Here is a 12903-nt window from a genome sequence, read left to right as displayed (position 1 = left end):
TATTTTCAGGTTTCGTTTTAATTCAGGTTAAAATCTTAGTAAATTTAGTTTTAAAGGCTATATAGTTACTTATTAATTTTGATAACAGATTTTGGTGAGACTTCCATACAACATTTTTGTGAAATACATATGGCATATCAAGAAATTAAATGTATTTTTTAATCAAATTGTCCACCCCATCCGGTAATTTTTTATTCCATTATGAATTGTAAGGTTTAATCTGAAATTCCGGTCTGAAGGCCAGCCTGTTGTCATTTGGATGGGGGTCTCCGGCACCTCCAATGCGCATCGCTTTAGAACAACACACATGGCATTACGCATCCCCAAAACGCGCGCAAAATTACCTTGGTCAGCTGCGCTATCTTCTTGCTCATCTTCAGATGGAGGTCCTGCGTGTATTCGAGGGATAAACCGGACGGGAAGGACGTGCTGGTGGATGTTGAAGTGGAGGTGCTGTTATATTTCCCCGTCGAAGCGCTGCCAGCGGGGTTGTAGTAATGCTGCCAGCCCGCTCCAGTCGCCATCTTCACGATATTATATTAATATGGCTGTAATATACAGACTGTAATGGCAAATGGTAAAGGCAGATGATCCCGACAAAGCAAAAACTGGAGTGACAATGAAGGCGTTAATCCACAAGAGTCATTATTTCATCCGGATTAAAATCATTTGCTCGTATTGGAGTCTGTAAGAAATAAGCGAAAGCGCTGAGATGAGAAGCAGTTCAACCACACATTTCGCTGGTTTCCTTGCTTCTTGTGACCTGACAGTAGATTTATAGAAGTAATACATCAAATGTTTTGGATTCCCGGCAGGTGCGTCGCGTTTAAAAGGCCGACGGCGTGTCTAACACGCGTCCGAGCGCCGCTCGTGCGTAAGAAGCAAGAACCGCTGCAGGTGCGATCCAGGTTCGAGGCATTTCTGTCGGATCCCGTGCGTGTGTCTGTGCGCGCGGTGTTGCTGCACTGACTCTGTTACCATGGATCAGCTCAACAGTTTACACGATGCGAGTGACGTCAGTTCCGTCGGTCGCGGCTCCTTTCATCTCCGCCTCCTGTCTCTCCTCCATTCTGCTCTTTTCTTTCGGATGTGATGTAATGCAAAGCGAAAGTCATTGAAAAAGTGATTTTGGAAATGTCTAGGTTGGTGGACAGGAGCTAAAAATAAAACAATGTTCTATTTTTGTTTCTGATTGTGTTCGTATTTGAAAATATTTTATCTTATGTAGCTAAACGGATAATGAGGATGAATTTTAGGAAATCATGAAATTATAATGATATTTAACAAATGTTAGTTTTTGTGCTATTTAATGCAAAACAACACATGGGCTAGCTGTCACGCTTTAAATCCAGTTAGTAATATTTATCAAGGTTTATTTTTTAAAAGTAATTTAATGTACAGACACAAGATATGCTTCAGAATAAATAAATAAACAAACAAACAGTTCTTTGAACACACATTGACCTTTGGTGACAACATGCCCCAATTGCATATGGAATATGTCATGAAAGCATATGACACATGCAACACAAGAAATTCTACTTAAAAATAAATAAATAAATAAAATAGTTCAACCACATAAATATTAAACAACTAAGAATTTTCATCACTATGCTAGCTGTGATTCACAGCTTAGCACATGTGCCATGTTTACAATCTGCTCATGTATTTCTTTACAATCCAATGTGGACAGCACCTTAAATCTCTAGTATATTGTGCTGGTCTGGATATTAAATAAGTCTGTATGTGGCCTTGAGGCGTCTGAAATTCATGAGCAAGTGATCACACTTCGAAAATTAAAATACATGTGGGCTTTTAGTATGAGCACACTATGCTGTAGTAGTGCATAATAATTAGATATTTTGTTGTACACAGAAACTAATATTACAAGCACTTCTCAACATGCAAACAGTGGCATGATTGCTGTTTTATTTAAAGGAATAGTTCACCCAAAAATGAACATTTGCTGAACATTAACTTAACCCTTAGGCCATCCAAGATGAAGAGGAGATTTGGAAAATTTTAGCATTACATCACTTGCTCACCAATGCATCCTCATCAGTGAATGGGTGCCGTCAGAATGAGAGTCCAAACACTGATAAAAACATCACAATAATCCACAAGTAATCCACATGACTCCAGTCTATCAATAAATGTCTTTTGAAGCAAAATGTGTGTTTGTAATAAACAAATCCATCAAGACATTTTTAAATTTAAACCATTGTTTACAGAAAAAAAATGGTCTGGTCTGAATCAGGAGAGTAATATGCACAGATCAGGCTCCATTTACAAGCCAAAACAGTTCTAAACAAATATGTTGGTGGACTTTGATGTTAGAGGACAATAGGGAATGGACTTATTTACTGGAGGAAGCATTTTTATGGATTATGGGCTGGTATTTTGGCTGAAAACTAAAACTGTAAAATTACTTAATGCTGGATTTGTTTATTACAAACATGCAGCTTTTCACTTCACAGGTTGTTAATCAATGGACTGAAGTCATGTGGATTACTTGGAATATTGTGATGTTTTTATCAGCTGTTTGGACTCTCATTCTGACGGCACCCATTCACTGCAGAAGATCCATCAGTGAGCAATTGATTTAAAGATAAATTTCTTCAAATCATTCCCAATGAAGAAACAAGGCCTGAGGGTGAGTAAATTTTCAGCAAATTTTCATTTTTGGATGAACTATTCCTTTAAGACTTTTTTATATACGCTGTACAAATAATAATGGAACTGCGAAGCTTGTAGAACTATGAAGGCCGCACAGCCAGTGTTATCATTCTCTGCCACTTTCGCCTCTGGTTATGGCTGAAAAATATGGTCCAAGGAATGAATCACCTGGGAGAGCAGGTACTGTCACAAAAGACAAGTGACAAACAGCCTGCTATTGTTATTCTCCAAGTAGCCTTGCATGGCACAGCCCATGGATAAGGCTGTGTTTCAAGACACATAATACTCGTGCATTGTTTTGGTTGTGTTGTTGGTGTTGATTACGCATGTACTGCAGTTAGCTAGTCTCACAGGAGCCAAGATTATTATTTAGAATGCTTAATTAACCCACCTTAGATGCACAACAAAAGTGTTGCATTTGTAGATAGGTTTAAAAAAAAAGACTCAGGGATTTTTTTTTTTTTTAAATTTAATCTATGCAAATGTTTGGCCGGCCAAAAAAAAAAAAAAAAAAAAAAAGCAAATTGAAATGCTCTTATCGTCCAACTTCCTCCAGGGCTCAATTAAATATGACTGACTGCACATCGCTGGCAAAAATGTTGCCCACACTTTAGTTCCTCTTTTGAAATGAGTTAGGAACCACACTGAGAAGTACATAATCTAAAAGAAAATGAGAAATGCAAAAGAAATAATATACTGCAAATTAGTACACTAGTACACAAAGAAAAGAATGTTACAGTTCATGAAACACAGAGATTATCTGACTGCAGAGTGTGGGATGCAAATATGAATGAATAATCATTAAAGGGGTTCACATAAATCACTATTACACAGGCCAACAAACTTTTTTTTTTTAATACCATTTGAACAATTGTTCAAAATAAGACCAGCCAAGTACAGCCAGTTCATATCAACATATGAACATTCATACCTTTCAAAAGGAAAAAGCATGTTGCATTTATGTAATTATAGTGCTTAGAAATGTTAACATATGTAAACTAAAAAAATATATTTAATGTTGCATATGAGTTCAAATATTCAGGAACTACTAATTTACAATTACATGTCACAACTCTATAAATAGTTGATTCTGACTGGTCAATCAAAGCATCCGGCGGTATGATACAGTATTTTCTAATATTTGAAGTTGCCTATATCACCGCTATTTATGGGGTAACTGAAGCTCTCTTGTGCTTTATATAAATGCAACTGGTACCATCTTTCATCTCAGTTATAGACTGAAATACTCTGTTACAAGTGTTATACTGTGCAACTATTGTTGCAGTATCATTCAGAGGATAACAGTTTTTATTCATATATTTAATAATTTTTTTTCTGTTTTCATTTATTTAGTTGAAGTTTTAGTAATTTTGTTTTAATCCTTTATATTAGTTTTTGTTTATTTATTTTACATTTTAAGTTTATTAATTTGTATTTTTTATTTGAAGTTGTAATTACTTTAGTACATAAAGTTAAACTAAAAGAAAATGAGAAATCTCGCAGTGGCAACTAGCTGAAATAAAATAAACTTAATTTTAATTAATATATCAGTTAACATTCATAGTATTTCAAGTAACCTTTTTTATGGTTTTAGTTATAGTTAACTATGGCTCACTGCTGGTATGCAAATTACTTTGTTCACTATAATGGACTTTTTTCTTAGCAGAGGTTTTAATATAATATATAGTAGCCTGTTTATTTATTTTTTTGTAATGGTGTGACCAAATACTGGTCTGTTCACATATAATGGCATGATTTATCCTTTTAAATGGTCTATTCTATAATTCAAATGAGTTTTTGAAGCGCAGTCCCTGGTAGAGAGGATATTGCATTCAACTGAGTTGAGTTGCTAGGCAATAGCTTGCTAAAGCTCTTAGCCAGGCACATGAAAAGTTGAAATGCAAGCAGAAAGAGATAAGTAAGAGAGCCTATAAACAATTTTCCCGGTGTTTTTCTTCATAGGTTTCTGGAAAAGACATCATTGTGACCTTCTGAACCTTGAAGGAACTATTAATATTTTCACTGCCTGAAGTCCAGTTAGAGCTCTTGCACCAAAACTGTAGATTTACATTATTTACGAAACCTTTTTAACCTTATTTCTAGCCCCTCAGCCTCCGTTTTTTTAAGAAAATTGATTAGCCTCTTTATTTTCACTGCCTGAAGTCCTGAGAAGCTTCTGGAAGCAGTTCACCTCATCTAACGTCATCTTCTCCACCTGCTGCTATGCTTCTCATGTTCTCATGCTGAGCACCACGAGGCTAATCAGGCTATCCACACTCCTGTGATCATGCAGAGGGGCTATTTCCCTGTCATCTGCAAAGCTGCACTAGAAGAAAATTATACATACAAGTAGGAGATAAGCAGGATTCCTGGAGTCCTGTCAGGGCAGGTTGCCCTTACCACAGTTTAGCATGAATTTCTCACACAGGTGGTCTGTAAAGTGAATTGCTTGATTGCTTGAAAAATGGGCTAAAAGCAACAAAATCCAACATTTGATGTCATGGGGCTGTACTGGTCCCTTTTAGAAGTTTACTTTAACCATATAAAGCCTACTATATCATTTTTGATATGCAAATATAGTCTAAAAGGCCTTTTAATTATCAGTATGATCAATACTGTTGTACACAATCTACTACATGCCTTCAATCATTCAGCTGATGATTAGTTTATACATTTTTTGGCATGTAAAAGGACTTTAAGAATAATTCTAAAAACATCCACTTCAGGTCACAGTACACGTCTTTATAATTGATTTACATCGTGGTAAATGTATCAGAATTATATGACAATAATAACCATATAAATATCAACTGCACCAAAAAGCAATTATTTTTATTTTTTTGCTGCAGTTTGGGGCATCTGAATATAATTGTCTAGACGTATGATTCCCATATTCTCTTATATCATTCTTTAAAAAAATGACCGTGAATTTAACGGTAAAAGACTGTAAAAAATGGCTACAGTAAAAAACCTGTTAAATGGTTAACGCTAAATTTCCCCTACTATATACGGTGAAAAACTGTTTTTGGACATTACATGTAATTTTACAAGTAGTATATTACCGTTTTTGGAAATGAAAAAGACCATATTAATTTACCATGAATAACCATAAATTGACATTCCCAGAATTCCCTGTGTTACATTTCAAATGTGATGTTTTTTTTTATTTTGTTGTTGTTGAAATAACTGTTTCTTCTTAGTTTTGTATCAATTTTGTATATTAGGGTTGTATGAATACCTAATGTGTTAAATAAGAATGTTTATTGCATTATTTCAGTTTCATGTGGGTTACCATGATGGTGTTTAGTGTTTGTGCGACTGACACTGTGCACCTTTTTTTGCAATATTTCAGTTCCATGTGTATTGTTATGGTGTTTAGTGTTTGTGTGCAATGACACTGGCACCTTCTATATATGTTAATAAAATTAAAAGAGAGAGAAAGTCATATATCATGTGACTTTCTCATCACCACCGCATTTGGTTGGTTATCAGTGTATTACAAAGGTACAAAAACATATTTCAGTACCTCAATAGGTTGGTATATTTAGTTAATGAAATTCTAGGGGTATTTAACTGTAAATATTAAGTTAAAACCATAAAAACCTAAAATGTTTGCTACCATATTTTTTATGTTAAAATTCCGGCAACCACGGCTGGCGTTTTTTTTTACCGTAAATTTTATGGATTTTTTTTTTACAGTGATGAGCCTGATGATGTATCAAATATGATTCTCATCCAATAAACATATGTATAGTAAACATTTTCTTTTTTATTGGTAAAATATCTTGGACGTACAGGTTAATATAAAAAGCATTTCTGTTAAAATAAATATATTGACTAATAATTTGATTTTGATCGACTATATGCACTTTTCTGACTATTATTTCATACGCCATGCTTTACAGGGTTAAGTTGCTTTTGCTTGCTAACTTTCGTTTGCTTGAAAAAAAAACTCCCTGATAACTTGCAATGATAAATCTTTACATTTATTTCAACACATGGAGTTAAATTTCTACACCATTAAACCTGCATAAGGTTCATTGCAATAGGAAGGTATTAGTTTTCATGGTTGTAAAGTAGCATTGGAATACTTTTAGAATTCACATGATATGTTTTGTTGAGCTTTAGGATTTATAAAAGTGAAACAGCTGGGGAAGAGAGAGGGGTTAGTCTCATGAGAGGCTTAAGCTGTATATTTTATAATGCTGATTTAAAGTACACATCATACATGATGTCAGTCATGTCCGTGCACAGCGGGCCGCAGCATTTCTGTTCATGCTTGAGTAATGCAATCTCTGTGATATTTATCGTACCTTAATGAGGCCAAATGTGGAAAAAGGAATCCAATATGAAGTCAGATTTCAGCTGGAATCGTGCCATTCTGCAAATACATAGATATTTTGGATGTATCAGACAGATAAATAACTGTTAATTTACTAGTATTTACTTACAGTAGTTACATAATAATATGCAAATTTAATAATAAAGTATGCAAAAAGTAACTAGCTAAAAGGGTATAGAACTTTAAATCACTTCACACAGATACACAGACATGCAGTGGTTGGATTAAGTCATACATATTCATGTTCATTTAATGCTTGGCGTTCTGTCCACGTGATTCCTCTTGGCACGGCATCAAACAGTGGGGTGATGGGGTGACAGGCTCTCTTCTGCTTAAAGGCAAGTGTTGGAGCTTTGCTCTGCATCCCAATGGAACTCTGATGAGTCTCCAGAGACACAAAGCATTAAGTCAGCATCTAATAACTACAAAATAAGAAGCGGATTTGAAAAATGCATTACATTTTATATATTTTTTTAAAAGTGTTTTGCCAGCATGTTAAGTTCAAAAGAGAGGTTTGTGCTGTTAGAGAAATCTGTTTATGTTGACTAATTCTGAATGGAATAATAAAGAGACGTTCCTATCATGCAGCACATGCTCATGCTCCTACAATATATGTCTTAATATGTTGGGTAAATGTTAAACAAGTAACATTAAAGGGGGTCATATGATGCTATTTCAATTTTTCCTTTTTCTTTGGAGTGTTACAAGCTCGGGGTGCATAAAGAAGATCTGTGATGTTGCAAAGACTAAAGTCTCAAATCCAAAGAGATATTATTTAAAAAAGTTAAGAGTCAACCACGCCCTCCTAAAACACCTCATTCTAACGCGCCCCCACATGTTTACGTCATGATGTGGGAAGTTTTACATAACGTTGCCTAAACATTCATGCAAAGAAAGAAGGCGTAACTTTTATTCTTGCTGTTGCGTGTTGTGGAGACGTTGTGTGTTTCATTATGAAAGAGAAACTACTTTGTTTGGCCTTCCAAAAGAGGACACGACTAGAAATGACTTGAATAATAAAAATAAATAGGCTCTTTCTGACAGCAGGAACATTAAAGTGTGTTCTCTCTGTGAAGGTTTAAAGACTGGCTGAGCATGACCTGAAAAGGTTAGAAAAAAATAAATCACACTGGCCATCAGGTGGTGCACTTGTTGGACGGGGCTGTATTCGGCCTGCTTTGGACATGTGCTTTGTTCTGGACCACCGTAGGAAATTTGCAGTAAAGATGTGAATGAGTAATCACCAGTTGTAGCATAAGAGAAAAGAGGGCTGAAAATAATGAATACAAATCTCAGTATTACCATGCAATCTCTTATGACCAGTTTGTGATTCAATCAGAAAGGCATGTTTTTTTTTTTTTTTTTTTTTTTACGACTGTGCACATGATTAAGAAAAGCCAGGTAAGATAAATTTTAAAGAAACCAATGCTTCTATTTATTTGTTTGTTGTTTGTAACAAAATATTGCATTATTTGTACATACAGTATGTTTGCTATGAATGGGAATTTAATACAGTGGCACAAGCTGCTTTGAATCACTTTTATGCTTTTCTGAGGTCAAAAAGTCTTCTGTGAGACAACATTCAAAGAATCTTGAAAAATTATGCATTATGGTTTTCACAAAATATTATGCAGCACAACTGTTTTTTAACTTCTTAGATTGATTTATCAGAATGATTTCTGAATGATCAGGTGTCACTTAAGACTGGAGTAATGGCTGCTGAAAATTCAGATTTGCCATCACATGAATAAATTACATTTTAATATGTATTATAATAGAAAACAGTTATTTTACATTTAAATAATATTTCATAATATTACAGTTTTTGTTGTATTTTTGATGAAAGTAAATACCTTTAGAAGAAGCACAAGAAGCTTCTTTCAAAAACATAAAAAAAAATCTCAAAGCTTTTGAGTTTATATGAAAAAAATATAAAAATAAGTAAATAAATAAATAAGCATAACATTTTGAGTGGAAAGTTCATAGTTTTAATTTAAGAACTGAAGACATTCAATTAAGCGTGATCATTTTATTTTTACAGCGCATAATTTAAAATCCTATTTTTAACATAATGATTGGTTGACAGGTGAGTAAATATTCATTTGGCGTTGTCCTAGATGTATTAGATTGGATTAACATTTACAAAATGTGATGTGGGAACAAGTTTTTGACTACCTTCAAGATATGACCATACAACATTTTGTCTTCTTTCCTCTTTTTTCTATTTAGCACTGTACACTTCATCACCCAAGACCAGATAACCCCAAACTCATGTTTATACCAGGTGTAAACAGTGTCAGTGATAAAGTGCTGTGTAAGGTCCTTGTAAACTGCACTATGCTAAGCCCAAATGCCATCTTTATAATTGATTCAGACTGAACAGCTCTCGAGATGGCAATGAACACTGTCTCTAAAAGGAAGTCAGTAAGAAGATGATTTAAACTCCTTATTGGCATGAAAAAAGATCTCAGGCCATGAATCTGCAAGTTTCACACTACCACTCGAAGAGTCATGAATTCACAGAAGAAAAAACACTACAGGAGGAAACATTTTGTTTGTTTTTTTTTCTAGCATGATTTGTATTGTATAAGGTGCTGAGAAATAACAGAGAGGTTAATGGAGAGTGTGAGGCACCGACCAATCATAATTGGGATTCTGGAACCAGGAAGTGATTAATGTGGTGTGAGGAATGTTTTATCAGAGGCACAGGACAAATTTAGCAAGCTGTTGATTGTGTTAAGGGCACTCTCACTTTGTAAGCGCTAGAAAATAAGAAACTTATTTAAGTGCATTAGGTGCTGAGTGGTTTGAGTGCTTTTCTGTGTGGTAGTTAGGGTGTTCCGGATGGTGACTTTTTACAGGCCAGAATCATAAAGCTTACCAGAATGCTTCCCATGGCTTGAATCTCTTCCTTCAAAGTCTCAGTATTGTTATTTATAAAACTGAAATAAAATTAAGGCCAAATTAAAACAAAATAAAATGAATGCATGACTGTAATTACCTAACATTAACTTACAATAAGTAATACATTTGGTAGAGTATTTATTATTTATTAAAAATATTAAATATAATAACATATTTTCTCAAATGAATACTAAAAATATATTTTAAAAGACATTTCTAAATAATAATAAACTTTATAATATCATATCCTCCAGGTGAATATTATGTGTCTGATTGCTTAGAAAAATAATAGTACAAGTTGACATATCAAGTTAAACAACAAATTATGCAGCAAATTTGAATATTCAGGGTTAGGGATTTGTTCAAAACACTAATGCCACAATAATAATTATTGCCTTAGCAAACGCCATTAATGATTCAAAAATAACATTAATTTCTTTTTTTTTTTTATAATGGACAAATAATTAATGATTCTCTAAATAGTTGAGTTAATCAAGCACTGAATTTTAACACAGGCGTCTGAAAGGCTTTCAAATGATCAACACAATGAACAAAGCCTTCATGAGAACAAAGCCAAGAATAAATTGCTATTACATGAAAAATATTATCAGGCAAACCCATTCAAAAGACTGTAACACAAGGGCAAATAACAACAAACATCCTGCATATGAATGCAAACACAACCACAGCTCTATTGTACCTACATTTCTCTATTTATAGCAGCCCATGCAGCTGTTCTGCTAATGTGATATACAGTAGATTGCAAATGAAGCATGAGAAATATGCTTAATTCAAAGATGAGCTTTGGATTAAAGCCTGAGTAGGTATATTACATGGTTTCACTCCCCCTCCTGCCCCGACTCACATCTGCCCTCTGTGTCAGACTCAAAATTACTCTCAAGTCAGTTGATTAACCAGATCACGTGAAAATGACAGTTCTACCACAATCCCAAATCATGACTCTAAATCCATTTTAATTCCCAAGCAATCTATGCAACCGTTGCAGCAGCTGTTTGCATGTTTTTTGGTATCACTGATAATCTAAGCAATAATTCACTGTTTAACTATACCAGAGCAGAAACTGTGAAAAATCATAACCAGAGCATATTTATAAAAGCCAGATAAAAAATCAGATAAAAGGTATTTTACAAGAAAATTTTCATACTATTTCATACAGTTTTGTTCCTGTGTGTTCCTGTGGCTCAGTGGTAGAGCATTATGTTAGCAGTGCAAAAGGTTGTGGGTTTGATTCCCAGGGAACACATGTTAGGTAAAAAAAATGTTAGTCTGAATGCACTATAAATGTAATGTGTTGCTTTGGATAAAAGTGTCTGCTAAATGCATAAATGTAAACTTATATATATACACACACACACACACACTCACTGGCCACTTTATTAGGTACACCTTGCTAGTACCGAGTTGGACCACCTTTTGCCTTCAGAACTGCTTTAATTCTTCGTGGCACAGATTCACCAAGGTGATGGAAACATATTGACATGATGGCATCAAGCAGTTGCTGCAGATTTGTCAGCTGCACATCCATGATGTGAATCTCCCGTTCCACCACATCCCAAAGATGCTCTATTGGATTGAGATCTGGTGACTGTGGAGGTCATTTGAGTAAAGTGAAACTCATTGTCATGTTCAAGAAACCAGTCTGAGATGATTGAGCTTTGTGACATGGTGCATTATCCTGCTGGAAGTAGCCATCAGAGGATGGGTACACTGTAGTCATAAAGGGATGGACATGGTCAGCAACAGGTAGGCTGTGGAGTTTAAACGATACTCAATTGGTACTAAGGGGCCCAAAGTGTGCCAAGAAAATATCCCCCACACCATTACACCACCACCACCAGCCTGAACCATTGAGACAAGCAAGATGGATCGATGCTTTCATGTTCTTTACGCCAAATTTGGACTCTACCATCTGAATGTCGCAGCAGAAATCGAGACTCATCAGCAGGCAACATTTTTCCAGTCTTCTATTGTCCAATTTTGGTGTGCCTGTGTGAACTGTAGCCTCCGTTTCCTGTTCTTAGCTGACAGGAGTGGCACCCGGTGTGGTCTACTGCTGCTGTAGCCCATCTGCTTCAGGGTTCCATGTGTTGTGCGTTCAGAGATGGTATTCTGCATACCTTGGTTGTAACAAGTGGTTATTTGTTGTAACAAGTGGTGACTGTTGGCTCATCTCTAACCAGTCTGCCCATTCTCCTCTGACCTCTGACATCAACAAGGCATTTTCGTCCACACAACTGCCGCTCACTGGATATTTTCTCATTTTCGGACCATTCTCTGTAAATCCTAGAGATGGTTGTGCATGAAAATCCCAGTAGACCAGCAGTTTTTGAAATACTCAGACCAGCCTGTCTGGCAGCAACAACCATTCCACGTTCAAAGTCACTTAAATCCCCTTTCTTTCCCATTCTGATGCTCGGTTTGAACTTCAGCAAGTCGTCTTCACCACGTCTAGATGCCTAAATGCATCGAGTTGCTGCCATGTGATTGGCTGATTAGCAATTTGTGTTACCAAGCAATTGAACAGACGTACATAATAAAGTGGCCAGTGAGTGTATCACGTCTAGATGCCTAAATGCATCGAGTTGCTGCCATAAAGCTGCCTTGAAACAATGTGGTATTGTGAAAAGCGGGCTTAAACATAAAATTAATTTTAATTTGAAATATATATGGGTTATATATAGATATATATCTATATATAGAGATATATATATATATAGATCATATATTATATAACATATCTATTATATATAGTCTCTCTCTCTCTCTATCTCGAGAATAGATATCTATAGATAGATCTATATAAATCTATCTTACACACAACACACACACAACACACACACACTTTTTCTTTTAAATTTCATGTTTAATTCAATGTGTTAATTGCCATTTCTTTGTTATTGTTTGTGAAATTGACAGTTTCTGAGTAAAAATTGCTTCTACAATTTTAACACTTTTCAGGT

At 35.1% G+C, this 12903-nt stretch overlaps 1 protein-coding gene across 1 annotated transcript in view; it reads right to left on the bottom strand.

The window, feature by feature from the left end:
- The window catches only part of fam184ab (family with sequence similarity 184 member Ab), a 109074-nt gene extending 107991 nt beyond the window's left edge, over window positions 1–1083 (bottom strand). The window contains 1 exon segment of the mRNA XM_042778348.1: window positions 345–1083. Within this exon segment, the coding sequence (XP_042634282.1) occupies window positions 345–524 (180 nt within the window). The 5' untranslated portion in view covers window positions 525–1083.
- Between the last annotated feature and the right edge of the window lie 11820 nt (window positions 1084–12903).

Source organism: Cyprinus carpio, chromosome A20 (assembly GCF_018340385.1).
Source record: "Cyprinus carpio isolate SPL01 chromosome A20, ASM1834038v1, whole genome shotgun sequence".
Taxonomy (NCBI): domain Eukaryota; kingdom Metazoa; phylum Chordata; class Actinopteri; order Cypriniformes; family Cyprinidae; genus Cyprinus; species Cyprinus carpio.
Note: the sequence above shows the minus strand (reverse complement) of the source record. Positions and strands in the feature narration are given on the sequence as shown.